The 21,507-nt window shown below is 38.8% G+C and overlaps 2 protein-coding genes across 6 annotated transcripts; one reads left to right on the forward strand and one right to left on the reverse strand.

Annotated features, from left to right (window-relative positions):
- Nucleotides 1-12,833: 12,833 nt before the first annotated feature.
- On the forward strand, nucleotides 12,834-15,790 carry LOC131003675 (protein SOSEKI 3-like). Of its 2 annotated transcripts, none has more exons than XM_057930220.1 (6): nucleotides 12,834-13,552; nucleotides 13,652-13,721; nucleotides 13,811-13,926; nucleotides 14,217-14,997; nucleotides 15,085-15,338; nucleotides 15,442-15,790. In XM_057930220.1, the coding sequence occupies exons 1-6, from the start codon at nucleotides 13,315-13,317 to the stop codon at nucleotides 15,465-15,467; spliced, it is 1,485 nt and encodes a 494-aa protein (XP_057786203.1). In that variant the 5' UTR covers nucleotides 12,834-13,314; the 3' UTR covers nucleotides 15,468-15,790. The 2 variants fall into 2 exon arrangements, with proteins under 2 accessions (XP_057786203.1, XP_057786204.1); XM_057930221.1 differs by having other exon boundaries at nucleotides 12,860-13,552; nucleotides 15,088-15,338.
- A 41-nt stretch (nucleotides 15,791-15,831) lies between these two features.
- On the reverse strand, nucleotides 15,832-18,227 carry LOC131003677 (E3 ubiquitin-protein ligase RZFP34-like). Of its 4 annotated transcripts, none has more exons than XM_057930226.1 (13): nucleotides 18,018-18,227; nucleotides 17,832-17,937; nucleotides 17,654-17,741; nucleotides 17,498-17,557; nucleotides 17,379-17,411; nucleotides 17,208-17,285; nucleotides 17,084-17,127; nucleotides 16,932-16,972; nucleotides 16,781-16,863; nucleotides 16,606-16,697; nucleotides 16,398-16,467; nucleotides 16,266-16,307; nucleotides 15,832-16,190 (listed from the first exon to the last, which is right to left on the reverse strand). In XM_057930226.1, exons 2-13 carry the CDS (start codon nucleotides 17,924-17,926, stop codon nucleotides 16,065-16,067), a joined length of 852 nt encoding a protein of 283 aa, XP_057786209.1. In that variant the 5' UTR covers nucleotides 17,927-17,937; nucleotides 18,018-18,227; the 3' UTR covers nucleotides 15,832-16,064. The 4 variants fall into 4 exon arrangements, with proteins under 4 accessions (XP_057786209.1, XP_057786207.1, XP_057786208.1 ...); XM_057930224.1 differs by having other exon boundaries at nucleotides 17,832-17,998; nucleotides 18,088-18,203; XM_057930225.1 differs by having other exon boundaries at nucleotides 17,832-17,932; nucleotides 18,018-18,188.
- Between the last annotated feature and the right edge of the window lie 3,280 nt (nucleotides 18,228-21,507).

Genomic DNA, 21,507 nt, shown 5'->3' on the forward strand with positions numbered 1-21,507 from the left:
ATAATATAGTTGGAAGATATAAGTGTTTGGCCCACTCATAAAAAAGTTCAATTTTGGGATGGAATTCTAGCTATAATAAGCCTATTAGCACCCACCTTCCCCCCAACCCGACCCCCACCAATAGAACACACACACACACACACACAACTTTACAAAGTAGTTAAAATTAATGCCTGATGGAGTTGCAGACTTGCAATCAGCCAAGAACTTTCTTCCCCTTTGGAGAGGTAATCTTCCACCTAAATCATGAAACACAACTTGACTAGAATATTGTGCCATTAATGTTCCTTTGAATTAATTGAGGAACGATAATGATGTAAGGTTTGACGAACGAGTCGAACCAACTCATGACTCAATGAGCTATTTAGGGAAACGACTCCAAGATTATTAAATATATAGAGGCTTAGCTAGCTCGTAACTACTTTGTTCGTTATATTTAATACCTAATTTTATTCTATTTTTATACAATTAATTGAGTTGCACGAACTGAACTCGAGTTTTGCAAACTTTTAACTTGGCAAGCAAGTATTTTACTTGAATTTAATTGTAACATCATAGTAAGAGGGTGTTTGGCTAAGCTTATTTTAAAGAGTTTATACGTTTTTGAAGCTTATAAGATGTTTCAAGAGCTTATAAGATATAGTTTCTTAAGATCTTATAAGTTGTCAAAATGTTTGGATAATTAAGCTTATAAGCTAGAAAGATCATTTTTAGTTAAAGAGAGAAATTTTTTATTAGAGAGATAAAATTGAAAAGAGATAAAATTAGAATGATATATAATGCAAATAAAAAATCATAGTTGAGTTATTTTTGTAAAATGAGTGTTGCTTATAAAAAAAATGAGAAAATATGTTCGGATAGAGGAACTTATTTTTTGGAGAGTTTATAAGCTCTTAGAGCTTAATTTTATAACTTATAAGCTCGTTAGGAGCTTATTTTGCCAAACACTTTGAAGGTGCTTATAAACTCCTAAACAACTTATAAGTTGTTTTAAAGAGGTTATAAGCTTAGCCAAACACCCTCTAAATCTGATTGCAATTTTAAGAGAACCAAACGTAGGACAACATGCATTATTTGAATATTTTGGTTTGGATTTTTGTGGTTAAAATACACAAATTTTGGATCTATTTTAATTTTTTCCATAAACTTTGAAAGTTGTAGAAAATACACAAATTTTATGATTCGAGCAATTTTAATACTATTTCAAATTACATTTGAAACTAACATGACATCTCAAGTGGCAAAACATAAATGAGCTATCAGCATCATGAAAAAAATAAAATGATATATGCCAAAATTATATGTTGTATTCTTCACGACATTTAGTCGAGTAGGTGGTGGGTGTCAAGCAGCTTCATGTGCTTTGCTAGGTGGAAGGACAACACCGATTTTAAGAAATGTTTGGTAGATATTATATTGAGTGGAGAAATGGTCTAACCATGTAAACATAAGTGGTTGTGGTTAAATTGATTGTGTGGTCGTGTAGAAATGGGTGATTGTGATTAAAAATAAAAAATAGGGTCATGTTTCAAAATAAACGTGATACGTTCTTAGAGCACCCACATTGGTACTCGATGGGGCTTACTCGAGTAAGTTTCCTGATGAGATAAGTATCAACACCTTTAAATAAAATGAACAAAGAACACAAAGATCTTACGTGGTTCGATCGAATGATCTACATCCACAGGAGCTTGCCGAACATAAAGAATTTACACTTTACATATTTTCTGCTCTTCAGAAAGAGATGCCTGATCCCGATCTAAATGAATACAATACATGGTGTCTAAATGAATACACTATTTATACAACAGATACAAAGGGGTAAAACGATAAATCTAACAATGTTCACATACACTGCATGGTGTCTAACCAACTATATCTTTAGTAGCACTAATGAAAACCGATTGGTCAGCTTTTGTCGGGTGTCATTATCTTTGCAATGTTGATCTTCAATTGTATTGGCTAGGTCAGCGCTGTCGCGACCTAGTCTTGCCTTTGCTGGGTTTTCGGTTGTCTTGGCTAGGTCAGCGCTGGCATGACCCAGCTCTTGACTTCCATGTTGGCTTTATACCTTTCATTCTTTCCAAGTCGAAGTTAGTATCGGTTCCCACATTTCATAGGGGTCAGTCAGCGTTGGCTTTTCTCTCTTACTGGAGATAAACTTATGTATATACAAGAAATAATATAATCAATTATCCTCTATCTCGATTATCATCAATATGATGTATATTTCACTCCTCATCAGCTACTCCCCCTGGTGACAAAAATTAGTTGTTACAACGAAATTTTGTCTAAGTGTTTTCTTTTATCATCAGCACTATCGACAAATAAAGATAATACTTTTCCTTGATTTTAGAGTCGCGGTCACTAACTCGATTTCCCTTTGAATTCTTTAATGTTGTCAAAGATAATCAACTTTCATTTCTTTGAGCGCATAAGAAAACCCAGGCTTGAGAAGAACAATACATAACCATCACCACTGAGTGATTTAGAGAATAACACACTGAGAAGAAAGTGGCTTAAGATAACCATTGCTGAGAAGCGAATGCACACTAAGAAGTGACGTGAAGCTACCATCGTTGAGAAACAAGTGAACACTAAGAAATGTTGTGAAATAACCCTCGCTGGGAAGTGAATGCACACTAAGAAGTGGCATAGAGTACACCCAGAAGGGACCTAGAGCTCGCGGTTAAAGCAGCTTATAGCTCGCGGTTTGAGCAGCTAAGGATATGCTTGTGATAACTTATAGCTCGCGGTCAAGGCAACTTATAGCTGGCGATTTAGGCGGCTTAGATCCATGCCGATTATTCTTTAAGAATTCTTTCAGCTATGCCCCATCAAAGGTGACCTTGGAAAATCTTACCGTTCAGGGATGACCTTAATAAGGCTGCCGTCCAGGCAACCTCAAGTGTTTTGCCTTTCTTGTCTAATAATTTCCTTTTATCAAGTCTGACTCTTTGCCCTAATTCCATATTGTCATTACGTTTCCCAGGCGTGATTGGCATACATTGCTCATCAATGACTTGATCAATTCATTGTATGTATGAGAGTGTCACTCTCTATTTTTGCCCCCACATACCCGTCAACGTTGTTTCTGCATCAGCGTTGGAAAACTTTATTCCAACCAACTCGACTGTGATTCTATTTATTTATGGGTTCTCATTTTCTAGTAATTTTATCATACTTATTATGATCATCGAAGCTTGTGATTGGTTCAATCATGCATCAATGATTACTTGTGAGAGCATTGAATTTCTCTCCATACTCTCTATTTATTGATCCAAGTTGTCGCCTGTCAGCGTTGACAATCCTTGGTATTGGCTTTAGTTGTCCTGTCAGCGTTGACAGTTCTTAGCATTGGCTTGATTGTTCTATCAGCGTTGGCAATTCTTAGCATTAGCTTGATTGTCCTGTCAGCATTGCCAATTCTTAGCATTGGCTTGGTCATTGTGCCAACGCTGGCTATCTTTGACAAATGCCTTGGTTATAGTGCTAGTGTTGGCTATCTTTAGCCTTGGCTTGGTCATTGTGCCAACGCTGGCTATCTTTAACAAATAACTTGGTTATCGTGCTAGCGTTGGCTATCTTTAGCCTTGGCTTGGTCATTGTGTCAGCGTTGGCAATTGTTGGCCTTGGCTTGGTTATCGTGCTACAGTTGGCTATCTTTAGCCTTAGCTTGGTCATTGTGCCAGCGTTGGCAATTCTTGGCCTTGCCTTGGTTATCGTGCTAGTGTTAGGTATCTTTGGCCTTGGCTTGGTCAATGTGCCAGCGTTGGCAATTCTTGGCCTTGGCTTGGTTATCGTGCTAGCGCTGGCTATCTTTAGCCTTGTCTTGGTTGTCGTGCTAGCGTTGACTATCTTTAGCTTTGGCTTGGTCATTATGCCAGCATTGGCAATTCTTGGCCTTGGCTTAGTTTAGATTTAGTTGTTTTAAGTTTAAAATATGCCTGAAATGGTCACAACTCAGTTTGAGCAACCGTTCTATCTATGGCTTGCAACCACCATAACTCATGCAACTCCCAATTTAAGCAATTCATTTTATGACTATAACTCACGATTGAGGTAGCCTATCCAGCTCATGACTTAAACAACTTTATTCTCGCTAGTAGTTCACGATTAAGGTAGCTAGTGTAGCTCACGGCTTAAGCAACCTTGACTCGCCTTATAGCTCGCGGTTAAGGTAGCTCGTCTGGCTCATGACTTAAGCAGCCTTGATTCTCCTTGTAGCTCGCGGTTAAGATAGATTGTCTAGCTCACGACTTAAGCAGCCTTGTTCCCACTAGTAGCTCGCGGTTAAGGTAGCTTTTATAGCTCACGATTTAAGCAGCTTTGACTCGCCTTGTAGCTCGCAGTTAAGGTAGCTCGTCTGGCTCACGACTTAAGCAACCTTGATTCTCCTTGTAGCTTGCGGTTAAGGTAGCTTGCATAGCTAACGACTAAAGCAGCTTATACTATGCCCGCACCAACTATTCTTAAAAATTTTGTCAGCTCTGCCCTCGTGTTCATGGAAAAAGTTTTTATTATAGGCATATGAGGGTATATACCATACTTCCCCTGGTGACATTTGCATGACTTAAATAAACATGTCCTGCTTGGTGCTTGTTTATGACAAAAATGTCAGAGATGACTTATAGCTCGCGGTCAAAGCAACTTATAGAGCACACTGAGAAGTGGCTTAGAGAATAGTACGCAGATCATTGAGAAATCATTTAGAGAAAAACACTTCACATAGCTGGAGTACCAAGGCTGGAATATGAGGCATGGCCGAGATGCCATAATATTTTATTGATCTCATGAAAAAGGCACACCTCAAAGGTGGCTTAGATAGTCATCGCTAGACGATTTTTATTTTCCTCATTCAGCTCTGTCAATAGAATTTCCCGTATGTTGTTGGAGTTTTTTACAGCCTTGATTTTTCTTATTTTTCTCCCCAAAAGTTGGGCCCGAGACCCAAGCACGTAGCGAGCAGAGCTGTCATATACCCCTAATCCTGAGAATAAATGCAGGTCTGGAAGTCCCTATTATACCAAGCAGTCCCAAGCAAGACTATTGTGTGCCTCCTTATGTCAAGAATTCCCGTGAATAAGCGCAAGGCTGTTGCGTCCCATCCTCTTAAGGAATAAATATTTTAGGGCTGTCGAGCCTAGATACATGGCTAGCTTCATGGCCCTCATTCCCGCAAAGCTGGGTGGTCACAAAGTCTCGATAATAAGCAAATGTTGAAATGCCCACCTCAATAGCCCTTGCTCAGCTCAGAGAGTCCCACAAATAACGCAGGGTTGTCATTATTTTAGAGATTGAAGCGGGGCTGACCCTTTAACTTGAATCTCCCATTTCCATCTGAGTTTCAGCCCTAGCAGGGCTGTAAGTTCCCGGTGCGTCGGGAAATCCCGTGCAGGGCTGGAAATTCTGTTACACGATAGAGACCTGAGCAAGGCTGAGATCCTGTTGCACCGAGAAGTCCCGTACAGGGTTGTCGCATAATATCTTCTAGCTCAAGAATAGATGCGGGGCTGTCGTATACCCCTCGACTCAAGAATAAACGCAGGGCTGAAAAGCCGTTGCTTCGAGAGATCTTGAAAGTCTCTGCTGCACCCAAGAAAACCTGAACAGGGATGCTAATACTTGAACATTTCTTTTTATCGAAGTTTAACAATGCGGAAAGAGCAATAAATAATGCACAACTGAGATAAATGCGACAACGGTGACACCTAGTATCCCTTTCTATCCATCCCTTTGCACCAAAAACTTCGTCAAAATCCTAATGTGCCAGAGCTGGGAGCTTCCTTGTTAGCTTTAAAATCCCACGAATGAAGCGTGAGGCTATTGTGTGACCCCTATCTAGGGATGCCACGGTTAGACCGGGACCGGCGGACCGACCCTGAACCGGCCCGAAAGTCAACGGTCCAGGCCCGAACCGTTGACCACGGGCCGATTTCGGGACCGGCCCGCCAAGGAGCTCGGTCCGATTACGGTTCAAGGGGAGGGTGGCCCGCAGCTCGCTGTTCCCGGCCAAATTTTTATTTTTTTTTAAATTTTGTATTCAAATCCTACATATTTTAATGTAGGATAATTTTAACTAAATGTAGTTTCACTATTTATAGTGTACTACACATGGTAGAGAATCCTACATTTTTCAATGTGGGATAATTTCAACTTAATGTAGCTTCACTATCTATAATGTACTACACATTGTAAAGAATCCTACATTTTTCAATGTGAGATCACTCAACCTAACTTATAAATATATAACTTATAAATATGTAACTTATAAGGTCTAGGGATAAATTAGTTATTTAGTTAGTATTAGTTAGTTTACTTATTCAATTTTGAAGATTATGTAATTTATATCCTTGTAATATTTTTGTGGTACATAGAATAAATTCAATAAAGATATCTATTTTTATGAATTCATTTGAATTTTTGATTCTCAATGTGTTAATTATTTTTCCTTTATTTTATTTCAATTCAATTGTCATTTAAAAAAAAGATGACATAAAAAAATATTATTATATTATTAAGATTTTTAAGTTGAGTAAATTTGAAAATTATTTAACTTGGTAACTTCAGTAATTACAAGCTTTAAAAACACAACATATATTTAAAAATTATATATTTATACGACAATAGTATATAAGTTATTAAGTAATTTAAGACTTTAGGTTGAGTAATTTTAACATTTTAAGTTTTTTACATAATAATTTATAAGACTATATATATAGTATAAGTTGAGTAATTTTAACATTTTTCAACATTTGTAAAGTGAAAATTATGAAATTTAAACACAAATAATTTAATTTCATTAAAAATGATACAAATTTTTTTTTAAAAAAAAGTGAAAAATCGGGAACCGTCGATTTTCGGCCCGACCCGGAACCGGCGGTTTCGGGCCCGGAAACCGGCCCGCTCAAATCCAATAAGGACCGGTTCAGGTTCCATGGTTCCGGCGGCCCGGAATCGGCGGGCCGCGGCCCGGTGGCACCCCTACCCCTATCAGACTAGAGATTCATCAATCCAACACAAGGCTGTCGTGCAATGTCGGCATTCAGAGCGCTTAGCGGATCATGAAAAATGTGATTATTTGAGTTAGCATACACAACCCTGGCTACTGAAACATTCTGCTTTTGGCCCCACTATTGTTCACTCCTCTTTTATCAAAGGGTATATCCCATCAAAAGAAAGACGACTCTGATAACTCGAGCTTCTCAGAAGCCTATATCAACTTCGGGCATGAGGGCAGCGATGGCTTGTCAGGAATGTGTTCATACGTCCCCGTACTACTTTGATATCCCTCTCTAGCCATCCTTTTTGGATAAAAAATTTCTTGAAGATAGCCCGACTCTTGGTAGAACTGACCCCTTGTCGACTAGCATTGACTTGAGTTGAGCTGCCAACGCTGGCTTTCAAGATTGACACACATATCAACATAATAATACATGATTCTTCCCTGAAATAATTTGGGAATAAATTATCGGAGGTCAGCGACACGCACGACAGCGGTACGCAACAGGCGGAGTCCATGTGACCGGCGACAAGGCCGAATCAAGCTATGAGAATTTTTTGAATTTTCCCCATTTTTCCTTTTCCGGCGATGGCTTGGCCGGCTCCATAATCTATGGCATAATCAAAATAGAACAAATATTCATAGATTCAAACAAAGCATATGCAATTTTAAACTAAAGTAGACCCATCGGGTATGATCATGAGAGCCAAACACAGCAAGCAACCCAATTAAACTTCACAAAATTAGATATAAGTTAGCCCATTCTCCTTAATTAAGCCCAAACCAGATTCGATTTAGAGAAAGAAAGGCAGAAATAACTTATCTTCTTAGCAGATTCACGAAGCGCATTAGTTGCAGATCTTTGCCGAGAAATTAGAATTCTAAGAAAACAACCGGAACCATTGTTCATGGCCGACAAGCCTCTCAATCTCACCCCCAAAGAAATCGTTGTGAAAGGAGATATGGAAAAATTAAGGCTTGATTCATGAAATTCCAAGCAACCAGATCTAGATCCAATTTCTAACGGAAATAACAGTAGAGCGAATTGTCACGATTTTTCCGATGAGATTTTTTCCAGAAACCAAAGAAGAACTTTGCTTGAAAAAGATGAACATATCAACGCCTTAGCTCAAAATTCTAACAGACGGCGCCAGTTGATGAGATAAGTATCAACACCTTTAAATGAAACGAACAAAGAACACAAAGATTTTACGTGGTTTGATCGAATGATCTACATCCAAGGGAGATTGCCGGAGTTCTCATTATGTTTGAGAGAATTTACACTTTACATATTTTCTGCTCTTCAGAAAGAGATGCCTGATCCCGATCTAAATGAATACAATACACTATTTACACAATAGATACAAAGGGATAAAACGGTAAATCTAACAATGTTCACGTACACTGCATGGTGTCTAACTAACTATATCTTCAGTAGCACTAATGAAAACCGATTGGTCAACTTTTGTCGGGTGTCATTATCTTTGCAATGTCGATCTTCGATTGTCTTGGCTAGGTCAGCGCTGGCATGAACCAGCTCTTGACTTCCATGTTGGCTTTATACCTTTCATTCTTTCCAAGTCGAAGTTAGTATCGGTTCCCACATTTCATAGGGATCAGCCAGCGTTGGCTTTTCTCTCTTGCTGGAGATAAACTTATGTATATACAAGAAATAATATAATCAAGGGTTAAGTACCAATTTCCCCCTATCGATGGCGTCCCTATCGCGTATAGCACCCTATAGTCAGGGTAACTGTTGCTTACTACCTCAACGTGGCAAAATCGAAGCAAATTCCCCCCGCTACTTAACGGACGTTAACGCCGTTAGAAAAAATATATTTTTTTATTTTTATTTATGGTGGGCCCATCTCTCTCTCTCTCTCTTTCTCTCAAAATCTGTCCGTCCTCTCCATTAAATCTATCGTTGCGGCCTTCCTCCGGTGTAGGACCGTCGATCGCCATCGATAACTCTTCCTCAAACAGCCTGTTTTCCTCCCGCTGCCCTTCGTCTGCCTCCGCCGCAATCAAAGCCCTCTTCTCCTCCAACTCCAAACCCAACAGCTTTCCCCCTCCTCTTCCGCCCCCGAAACCCTCCAAATTCGCCACCTTCTTCCTCCCTCAAACACACATGCTACAGTTGAGTTTGGTTGGAAAATTTTCACCACCAAGATGAGAGGATGATGAGACATTATTCGCTCCGTTTTACGGGCCTCTGATTGGCAAATTAATTGGATTTGAAGCGGTAGAATGAGGGGGTCGGTGGTGAACAGGTGCGAAATCGCAGATGGACCGCGCGGTGGTGAATAACGGCCGCAAGTGTCGACTCAGAGAGAGAGAGAACGCGCGGCAACGACGGATGATTTTTGCTGCTGCTCGCCGGCTGAAACAGATGATGGAGGCTACGCTGGAGCACCCACGGGAGGTGCAAAACTGAGAAGGAGATCTGGTTTTTTATTTTTTATTTTTTTGTTGTGATTTCACAAATATTGAGAACATAGGTGATCGTGCGAGGATGTGTGTGTCAGTGTGATTAAATTGAGGCGGCGGCGAAGAGGTGGAGGGCGGAGGGAGATCTGGCCGGAAACTACATGTTGTAGTTGAGTTTGGGTTCGATTCCGGCGTCGCAGATAGATTTGGCTGGAATTGAGAGAGAGAGAGAAGAAAAAATATTTTTTTCTAACGGCGTTAACGTCCGTTAAGTAGCGGTGGGAATTTGCTTCGATTTTGCCACGTTAAGCTAGTAAGCAGCACTTACCCTGACTATAGGGTGTTATTCGCGAAAGGGACGCCATCGATAGGGGGGAAATTGGTACTTAACAGTTAATCCTATAATCAATTATCCTCTATCTCGATTATCATCAATATGATGTATATTTCACTCCTTATCACTTCCCAACGAGTAAGCTCGATGTGGGAGGACGCTTACTGGAGTATGACTCGATTAAACGAGTAAGGTCATCCGTCATTTTTCCTCATGCGTGTAGTACACGCGCATAATTAAAAAAAAAACTGAACATTACCTGGAGGACAGTTGCTGTGCCATTGAAGAAGAGGGAAGAAGTGAAGATGAAGCGGAGGAGCAGGAGGCTGTGTTAAATGAGTAGTTTAGGGTTTTAAAATTATAATTGGGTTGAAATTAATTTGGGCTTCTATTTTAAATTAGTTTTAATTTTAAAATTACAATTGAGCTAAAAATGTTTGAGCTTTTATTTTAAATGAGTAGTAAAGAAAAATTGAAAATGTTTGGGCTTGTATTTTTTATTGCAATTTTTTCAATTTTTAAAATTTTAAATTTATATTTAAATTTTAGTAATTTAATGTAATTTAAATTTAAGTAATTGTGTAATTTAAATTGCTGCAATTAAAGTTAAATAGAAAAGGGTTAAGGTGCAGATCCACCCCTAAAGTAGAGGTCCCTATAGCGTTTAGCCCCCCATTATCGACCTTGGCGCAAACACCCCCCCCATAGTCCAAGAAAATTGTGCAATTAAACTCAGACCTCTAACACCGTTAACGTTCGTTAAACGTTTGGGTTTAATTGCACCATCTACTTCAGGGGTGGATCTGCACTTTAACTTTTTTTTTTTTTTAATTTCGGCAATCCACCTCCGGCATTAGCTTAGCCGCCCTTGTACTCATCGGATCCGACTTGCACCTTGTCAGCTCATACGCGCCCAATCTCTTGGTTGTCGACTGTCCACCACCCACATGCAGCAGCACCACCAGCTTCTTCACCGCCCCGCACAGTAGCATCTCCTACAATACCTTAACTTATTTAGTGCTTGATTATTATATGTTTACTTATTTTGAATTTTTATAATATTTTTTATAGATTATGGTTTAATTATTTATTTTTGAATAATTGGTAAAACTCTAAACGATAATTATGATTTTATTTTTGGTTAATTCAATATTTATAAATTTATTTTAAAAGAGAAAAAATAATGGATCCGGGTCAGGACTCGAAATCCTGTGGATTTTATGGATCTGGACCTGGATCTCCTTTTTTTTTTTAATCCAATAAATCTTGATCGAATTCGGACCTAAGTAAAAAATACAGATCTGGATCTGAACCAAGTAGGATTCGGTCCTGGACCTGCTTGCGCTGCCGCATGTCAACGACCGAGAGATTGGGCACGTGCGAGCTGACAAGGTGTAAGCCAGAGTCGATAAGTACAGGGGCGGCTAAGCTGATACCAGAGGTGGGTTGCGGAAATTGAAAAAAAAAAAAGAGTTAAGGTGCAGATCCACTCCTGAAGTAGAGGGTACAATTAAATCCAAACGTTTAACGGACGTTAACGACGTTAGAGGTCTGGGTTTAATTGCACCATTTTCTTGGACTATGGGGGGATGTTTGCACCAAGATCGAGAATGAGGGGGTAAACGCTATAGGGGTCTCTACTTCAGGGGTGGATCTGCACCTTAACCCAATAAAAAATACAAAAATCAAAATTAAAGAAAATGAGTAAGATAATGAGTCATTGTTGGCTCCTTACTCATAAGTGGTCCCTCACTCAAAGTGAGGAGCTTACTCAATCAATGTGAGTGTTCTTATGGGACAAACGAAAATAGAAAAAGTTATTTTCTCCATCCATACAAAAAAAATAAAAATCCTACTTACCTTTTTTTTTTGTCCACGAAAAAGAGTCATTTCACTCATTCTCTTCTCATAAGTTATACTTTTATTCCATTTTTAATTAATAATATATTTTTATTTTATTTTTTGGTATTAATATCATCCCTACAAATTGTACATTTATTCTATTTACGATAACTTTAATAATTTTATTAAAACTCGTATCCACTCCTAAGAGCATCTACAATGCTCGTTGCTTAGAGGGGATCGACGCGGGTCGCTGGGAGGGCGGCTGCGGTGGAGACACGGCCAGGTGTGAGGCGGTGTCTTGGCGAAGACCCGGGACGAAGGAAGGAAATGGTTGGCGCGTCCTCCGAACGCGCCCCATTTAAAAAAAAATCCGAAATTCATTTTTTAAATTAAAATACAGCCGTTCTAATTTTTTTTTAAATTCGACCGTTGCTGTTAAACGACTACTTTTTATTTATTTATTTTTTTTCCTTTTTTCCCTTCTATAAATACCACTCTTCCACAATATCAAATTCACCACTTTCTCAACTACAATTCTCTCGTTAAAATTTTTCTCATCCCAACAACAATTCTCTCTTCTACATTTTGCTTGTAATGGATCTCGAATTCGATGAATACCTCGAGCAACAAGGCGGTTCGAGGCTTCCAGTGATGGGATTTGCTCCATTTTCACAAGCCTCCATTCGATAAATTTTTAATTATGTTTTTAATTTTATTTTAATTATTGTAATGTTTAATTTTATTTTTAATGAAATTGAAAATTTAAAAATAAAAGCATAGAAATATGAATTTTGTGGAAATGAAAATCTAACACCCTCTAAGCACCAATGCATTGGAGAGAGGTGTGTCTTAGATGGGAACCACCATCTAAGACATCCCCTAAAACACCATGCATTGGAGATGCTCTAAATGAAATTTGTTTTTGTAGATGGACGAAGTACATATTTCGATGGGACGACGAAGTACATATTTTGATGGGATGAGAGTAATAAATAAATTGTACTCCATTTTGTAAAACTAGAGTATTGTATAATAGGTATAGATACAGACTAATGTAAGGCTTTGACAAAGATAACGGCAATCTTATTTTTATGTTTACACAATCTGTTATGATGCTGTACATAAAATAAAGTTAGGTAGAAAAAAGAAAGGTATGGGCAAAAAAATGAGATTAACCCATAAATGTAAACCAAGTAAATTGTTCCAAATGTTTCACCGCAAACTAAACATTCTAAATCAACAAACATAATAAGTCCCGAAACAAAATCTTGGGTCCACAAAAACTCTCAACTGAATCAACAATAGCATAACCCCACTACCATACAAACCACACTGTATCACTCCACTCCCAAATTCATAAAAAGGCCAAAAATCGAATCCACAAAAGCAAGAAAAGAAAAAAGAGCCCAAGTGGAATCACCATAAAGATTGATGCTCCTTCCCCTCAAATTCAGGCACTCACTCCCCCATCCCGTCACTCTCATCAATCTCTCTGTCATTTCATCGAACATGTGCCGGATATATTTACATTTATTGCGGCTTCTCAAAGCTTGAGCTAGTTTTGATGCTTGGTTGCGTGGTCGTGGATCTGTTGCGTGATACTTGAGCTCTGGCGATGAAAAGATATCGAGGATTTAGTTGGTTTTGGCTTCTTGTTGATGCTTGATGATATTTGGATTTGATTGGGATTTCGAGGGTTGGAGTAATGGATGGGAGAATGAAGAAATATAGGCAGTTGAGTCCGGATAGAGCAAAAGTTTGGACTGAGAAATCTCCCAAATATCGATATAATCAACATTATAACTCTCCGCCTCCTCCTCCTCCGCCGCCGCCGCATCATACTGGGAAAGTTCCGGTTGTTTACTATCTATGCCGGAATCGCCAGCTTGAGCATCCGCACTTCATGGAAGTCCCTCTGTCCAGTGATGATCTTTACTTGAGAGGTAGTAATGTGAATTTTGGAAATCATTTGTTAATTACAAATGTAGCTGCAGCTTGATTTTGATTTTTTTTTTTTCTCCTTTTAATGCTCTGTTTTGAAGACGTGATTGAAAGGCTTAATGTTTTGAGAGGCAGAGGCATCGGCTCGTTGTATTCTTGGTCTTGCAAAAGGTGAACTTAGTTATCTACGTAAACCTTTTATTTCATTTCTGAGTTTGAAATCCAATATATTCAAATTACCACAATTTTTGTGGCTGCAGGAGTTACAAAAATGGGTATGTATGGCATGATCTTTGTGATGATGATGTAATTCATCCCGCTCATGGCAATGAGTACATTCTCAAGGGTTCGGAGATCTTTGAAGATTCGGATCCCGGTAATCTAATTGTTGTTTCTCTTTAATAAGTTGCTGTTTGGATTGGATTGGATTGATGAATCTTGTTTCTTAGATTGCTTTAGGTCATTTTCATTCGAGTTCTTTATCATAATTTTCAGCTTGTTTGATGAATATGCAGCTTTGATGAATCTTGTTTCAATCTAATTGTCATTTTTATTTGAGTTGGTGAGCATAAACCTCCAACTTTTGAGATGAATGTGCAGTTCTTGAAGGGATTGAATAGGTAGATGTGCTTAGTTTCTGCAAAATTGACGAATCTTGTTTCTTAGGTCGCTTTAGTCCTGCTCCGACTTTTACGCCCTGCCCCCAGAACCAGGAGGAATCGTCTTCTTCGTCTAGCTTGAATGGCGGAACTACAAAGAGTTCGCAGGATGATGAGCTGTCACCTCGACTGCAGCCCCCTTGTGCGTCCGCTGCATCCCCAGAATCGGGTGTGGGGAAGATTTCGTCTTGGAACGGTCCTTTATGCCTGACAGAGTACAAGAGTGAGGGCATTGCTAATGCTTCCACTCAGACAGATTCACAAGCCTGCGCAGTCATTGAGACAGGTGTTTCAACTGATGATGGCTCGTTGGAACCTCATCAAACTCAAGTCTCCGAGGATGCAGAGAGATCCGGGAACTCTGTTCTGCCACCTCCCTCTGCTGCCGGTGCTGCAGCATCAAGTGGTGGTGGGGCGGATACGTTGGAATCTCTCATTAGAGCTGATGTGAGGAAGATGAACAGCTTTAGGATACTCGAAGAAGAAGGGTACCGATTCCCATCAAGAACAAAGCTCAAGATTATTAACATGATAACACAGCTAATCTCCTGCGGCTATGTGCAAGAGAAAGATCACAGCTTTGTGCCAAGGTTTTCTAGCTCCAATTTTAAGTCCCCATTCTCGACTTCACTAACGTTGGGAGAGATCGATCACCTGCCTGAGAATCCTCGTGCGATGGGAAAGAGGGTTGCAGATAAGAAGTGCTTTAGTGGGAGTTTGGCTGAGAAGAGTTTGCTCGAAGAAGTTGCACCCACTCTTAAACGATCTTCTTCTTACAACGCTGATAGGTATCATCAGTTATTGTTTTTTCTTGAAATTTTGCTGCTAATCAATTAAAATCAGTTGGGAGTTAACAAAAATAATGTGGCATTCAGAAGCACTCAGCACATTGATTCTATCAATTGTAAGGAAGAAGGAAGTTCCACAAATTCAAAATGTGTCCCATTGTCAATCAAGGCTTCTCTCACTAAGCAGCTAAGATGTGAACTACTGAGATCCCCTAAATCTGAGAGACGACGTTCATCTGAGATTGGGGAAAGCTCGCGAATCACTGACCCTGACGCCTCAAGCCGGAGCAGGAGGACGACAGAGCCATGTTCTGCAGAGAACGTGATCAGAATCGAAGAAAGTTGAGTTTCATTTCCCCTAAACTGGCAGCTACCTAGTTCAGAGTTTCGTTCCCATTTAAACTGAGAGTTAAAATGTTTTCTCTATCACTTTTTCTTTTACAGGCTTGCTTCAGGAGCTCGAGTTATAATACAATCCAAAGCATCATCGTGGGATTAAGTGAGAGAAAATTAGGTACACTTTTTCTTTTTCTTTTCTTTTTTTTTTTTGGGGGGGGGGGGGGGAGGTGGATTTTTATTGCAGAGATGAGAAGTGGGATCAATCTTGAAACATCCTAGTACAAAATCAAGAAACTGATATTGAGGTTCCAACTTAAACAAGTGAATCTCCAAATGTGGCCAGATCTGATTCTTGGTTTCAGGTTTCAAATTTCAACTTCTCCTTTGACAGTTGTAAAAGCATTAAACATAAATGAAAAGCATTAGATAAATTCCGTTCCTTTTGGTAGAGAATATATTCTGTATTCCAGTGCCCTACTTTATACCACTATTTGCTTGTTATAAATATGGAAACTTTGCATTGAAAGGTGTAAAAATGCTGTCAACATTATAAGAAAAAGTAACAGATGTTGAGTGATTGGGGCAGGAGAAACTGGGAGCTCTAATAAACCAAATATATATACTAAAGTAAAAAACCTAAAAACAATCTCATTTTTCCTATGAGCTTTTGAGTTGATGCAGTCTCCTCCCCTCCAAAGATTACTCAGTCTCAAAGCGACGTCGTTTTATCAGCAGGAGGCGGGGGCACCTTGAATTCGTCGAGTATTGTAAGAATTGCAACCCGAGCATTTGTATGCTATAATGTGGAACTGCACCTCACATGTTTCCTCACAGTCATTGCATAGTATCCAAACCTATATCAATTCATGTATGCTAAGATACTTGTCTTAAATAAATATAGTAGTATGACACATCAATGCTCTTCTTACCATTTTATTTTTGTACATCTCCGGCATTGGAGTTGAAGCAATCTGTTGGAAATCAGATACAGTTAGTCAAATAACTAGAAGATTAATATATATGTAATAGAAAAGATGGTGTATATGCACACATACACACACCTCTTCGTCGAGCTTTTGCCATACGTTTGACATGTCACCGATGGACTTGGAGCAGACGGGACACGAGTATCTGAACACCACAAACACTACAAGTGAATCGGCTAGGGAATGGTTGAAATGTGTTTGGGTATATAAACAATTTTCAGTTGTTAAATATTGTAATTAAATTGCAAGGATTCAAATTATGGTAGTGATTGGGATAGGTGACCTGTAGTGTTGCTTCATCTCATGAACACATTCCAAATGTATGGTATGTCCACATGGTAGAACAGTGATGTTCTTGGTGGAATCGAATAAATACTGCACCAAAACATGTTGTAAGAAAATGCAAAATTTTTAATTGTTTGGCTTCTCCAACTAATTAAATGTAGATATGTTGTTACCTCGAAGCAAACTGCACAATTATGATGCATCGCTCTCTCTACACAACGATGTGTATCCTTAATGGATAACGCATAGCAGCATCCTGTGCAGGAAGCCAATGGATGAAGCTTTTTACAACCAATTTAATTAGTTAGGATGTATTTTTCATACCACATTTGCTGCAATGGAAAAATTTCTCCACCCCACCAGTTCTGCAATGAAAAAATGATTCAGAAAATGTATTGTATGGTTTGCAAATTATTGCAAGTGTTTAGACCGATGATTAATTAATAAAAAACAATTTGGTATTTAGAGAATTTCACCTGCATATTCCACAATCGTCACAGTGGTATTGCTTCTTCGACACCTAAATTCATGTTAAAGAAACAAGGTAAATTAAAGCATCGAATAAAAGATTGTGGGAAAGAGGGGGGAAGATGTTCTTACATCGTCATCAAAGAAATTGCATTTGTCGCAAAAATAATTCCCCATGCAAACTCCACAATTTATACAATTTTGTTGAACCTGAGATTTTATTCAGGCAACACAAATTTAATAAACCAACAACGTAACCAATTTTAGTTAATCATTATATTCGAACAAAATTAGTGTGCTTACATTTTGTTCCGTGTCACAAATGGAGCATATAACCTGCGCAAATTAATAAGTCCAAGTTGTCCATCAACAATTGATTGCATTCCAAAATCAAACTATATACTAAAAGATTTATTAATTACCCTTTTCACTTCGTGGCGGGGAATATCGTGCCGATCAATCGGATTGATTTCGAGGTCATTCTGCAAACAATACCAGAATTATTGCAAGAATATGAGAGAGAGAGAGAGAGAGAGAGAGAGAGAGAGAGAGAGAGAGAGAGAGAGAGAGAGAGAGACCTTAGCTTCATTATGGCAATGTCTGCAATCAAAAATCTCATCACAACAAGGAGCTCTGATCTTGCATCTCCTTCTGTAATGCTTGCACCTTAAATTCAAACATCCAATTACAAGGTTGAAATTTACAAAAAGAAGAAACTCAATTCATAAATATAAAAAATTAAAAAAAAAAAAATACCCATAATTGGCAGAAGGCAAATCCATTTGAATCCCATCTGTGTTCAGGTCGTCCAACACAAGGACTGGAGTTTCTTCCTTAAATTCACACATCATATTCAACTGCGCTAATAAATTCAACAGATCGTCATCCATTTGTTCAACTGTGTTTCTCCCTTAATGGGTTGCCTTCCAACAAAAAACATACCTTAAGAAAAAGATTCAAATATGTATCCTCTAATGAAAAGATTCAATTCAAATATTCAGGAGATATATACGAAAAAAATCTGGACGCGAAAATCTCTAGATTCTTTCCGTTTGCCTTTATTACTAAACGACGATTTGATCTGATGCGCAGTCAGACATCGCAAGCACACCGGTTTTATAGGGCGGGAAAAACAACGGCTTAAATCTGTCTCCGACAAACTAAAATGGGGAAAAGATCAATTACATTTTCGAAGCCAACTCTCAAGGCAGCGCGTGTCTTCATGTATTTTCTCTTTTTTTTTTTTTTTTGTTCTCTAGGAAATATATGGAGCTGTTGCAAGATCATACTCCCTCCATCTTAGCCAACATGATAAAGTTCTTTTTGACACGAAATTTAAGGAACTAGATGTGTTTGGTAATAAAATAAATGGCAAATAGCGTCAAAATCCCTATACTTTCCCCGTTTTCGCATATTTCTCCTGACTTTAAAAATTCGCGATAGAATCCTTAACCGTTGATTAATTTCGTAATTTTTCCTTAATAAAGTTTCCGGCGAGTAACTACAATGACGTGTCATTTGTGTGGCATTATTTTGCTGAGTCATCTAACTAAGTTTGCTTAGTCACGTAAATCAGCCAAAAACGTCGTCGTTTTCCCGGTTACTAAGCTGCCGCTGTCCAAATCCGCCGGTTTGACTCCCAACCACATGCTCCGGTGGCTTATTCAGACGTGGTGCGTCGCCAATGTGAAGAGCGAGATCGATAGGATCCCGACTCCCAAGTCCCCCCTCCACCGCTCCGCCGTCATCAAGCTCATCCGCACTGCGGGCAGCCGGCGGAGCAGATCGGAGAATCTCGAGGCCCTGAGCAAATTGGAGGAGCTCGTTGGCGACGAAGACGGTAAGAATATATCAGCAGTGCATGGCGGAGGCCGGCGCTGCCAAATCGATGATTCTTATGTGATGAAATGTTTCGACGACGGCTGACTTGGTCCCCCACGGCGGAGAACAAGCAGATCGTTGAAGAAAAAAACCCTCAGTTTTTTCAATCAATTCTGTGGATTTTGAACAGCAAATTAGAAATTTCAGCCAAGACTGATGCCCTAATTGTACTGTAAATGCCATAGAAGTGACGAGTTCGAATTTTTTGGAGAAATTGAAGCCGTGTTTCTTTAAAGAGATGATGAGAATTTTGAGGTCGCAGACGGCACCGGCGCCGGCGGTGAGGGCGGTTCTGAAAATTCTGATCCGGAAACGACGACGTTTTACGTTATTAAGTAAAACTACGTCGCTTAATACGCCGAAATTTAATCCTACGTGGATTTTCGGACTCCATGTCAGCATTCTATAATTCGCCGGTCATTTTTTAGGGAGAAACGCGAACGGGATTTAAAGTCAAAGATTCTATCGCGAATTTTTAAAGTCAGGGGAAATATGCGAAAACGGGGAAAGTATAGGGATTTTGACGCTATTTGCCCTAAAATAAATAAGTTATTATTCCCTCCGTTTCACCCCAAATGTCTTATTTTCTATTTTGTGTTGTCTCACTCCAAAAGTCTCATTTCCTTTTTTGGCAATACACTTTCTCTCTATACTTAATATTTAAACAATTTCTACCAACCCACTTTATCTACTTTATACCCACTTTATTTACTTTATACACATTTCTTAATCTCCGTGCCCAAAAGAAAGGAGACATTTGGAGTGGGACGGATGGATTAGATGATTATTTGCTTATATTTTATTATTATTTTATTTTATTTTTAATATTTATAAATTGACTTTTAGTTAACATTATTATAATTAATTTTATTATGATTAATTAAATAATTTCTGCATTAATTAAATAGGAAAAGGTTGTACTATTCCTTTCAGAGTTGGTGAAATACCTGAATATTGCATGAAAAAAATATAAAAATATTCGAAAATGAACATTTGACCGCATTAACATAGAAAACTGTATTCATTAAAAAGTTGGTGGCAGATTACAAAATTAGCAACTTTTCAATTTTTGCCTCTAATTTTTTAGGCTTAACTTTTTCAACTTTCCACCAAAGCCAAAGTCCACCTCTATAAAATCCTAAGTACAAGTTAATAAATACAGCCACAAACACCAAAAATGAAAAAAAATAAATGGAAAGGAAAGATCTTTCAACACAAACACGAAATCAATATATGCAGTTCATACTCCAAGGTTGCTAATCCGTCATCTTTCGCAGAATGCAACAGCATTATGCCTTAAAAGCACCATTTGCCCAAAAATTGGGCCTGCCCTGTCCACCCAGGTGATTGACTCTAACAAAACAAAGGGAAAAATACTCTATCTAGACCTAGAAAGACAAGAAAAATGAGCACAGACATGGGCTCATCGAAGATGGTTAGAACTCGTGAAAGATTATGACTGCACCATACAATATCACCCAAGAAAGGCTAATATGGTGGCAGATGCACTTAGCAGAAAAGGCAAAGGACAACTAGCTTCAATGATAACTCAACAAAAGACCTAGATAAGAGAATTTGAAAGGTTGAAACTCGAGGTAGTATCAGAGCTGAACCTCTCACGGTTTGGTGTGGTTCGGGGACGAACCAAGCTGAAGCTGTAGGCATGTAATGCCCAGAGTAGAAGTAAGGAGTGATCGTCAGTGCACAAGGCATGGAAAAGAGCGATTCTTATTAAGCCTTCGAAGCGGAGGGGTACATGAACGAATCAGAACAACCAAAAAGAGAGAGATTCCAAGAAGTGTTAATAGGCAAAAATGCCCACATCCTTAAGTTTGATAGTAAAAATGCCCTAAGTTATAAAACAAAGCATTCTATGCCCTAATTATGTGAAGTACCTATTTCATTGATGCTACTCATACTAACAAGATGCATCTTCTTTTCTAGTGACTACGTGAAAGAAACTCGAAGGTTAAGCATGTTTGGCGTGGAGCAATTTCATGATGGGTGACCCCGTGGAAAGATTCTCAGGTTGCATGTGAGTAAAGACAAAACACACTAAAAAAGACTTGTGTTGGTCTATGGGGACAGCCGTCAAGTTTGGAGCCCGGTCGTTACACAGATGATGCGTCAATCGGTGTAGATGAGATTGAAGCTAGGTGTGAGTAGGAAGGAGGCTGAGATTCACCATCTGCTTGGACTCCAATCTTTCGACGCCTCGTACGCACTCTGAGGAGCATTGATTCTTAGTGTATTTCGTCATCTCATTCTCTTGTGAATTTTATGTCTAACTTCTTACCTTCTTCATTTCTATGTGAGGAAAATGGAATGATATGGTTGGTAGTCACATATTAGAGGTAGATCCTGTTTGTCCGGGCTTGATGGATGAATCCCCGATTGTTATAGTTATGATGAAGATTTTGCTTTTGTCTTTGTTTTGGGTGAGATTTTCCCTTTTACTGTCTTTTTATGTTACTGTGGAATGCATGTTTGGGTTCTTTGGGTGATGAATAATTGATTTTGAGATGATATAGTTTTGTGCTCATTATATGTT

Source organism: Salvia miltiorrhiza, unplaced genomic scaffold, assembly GCF_028751815.1.
Source record: "Salvia miltiorrhiza cultivar Shanhuang (shh) unplaced genomic scaffold, IMPLAD_Smil_shh original_scaffold_252, whole genome shotgun sequence".
In the NCBI taxonomy this organism is placed as follows: Eukaryota; Viridiplantae; Streptophyta; class Magnoliopsida; order Lamiales; family Lamiaceae; genus Salvia; species Salvia miltiorrhiza.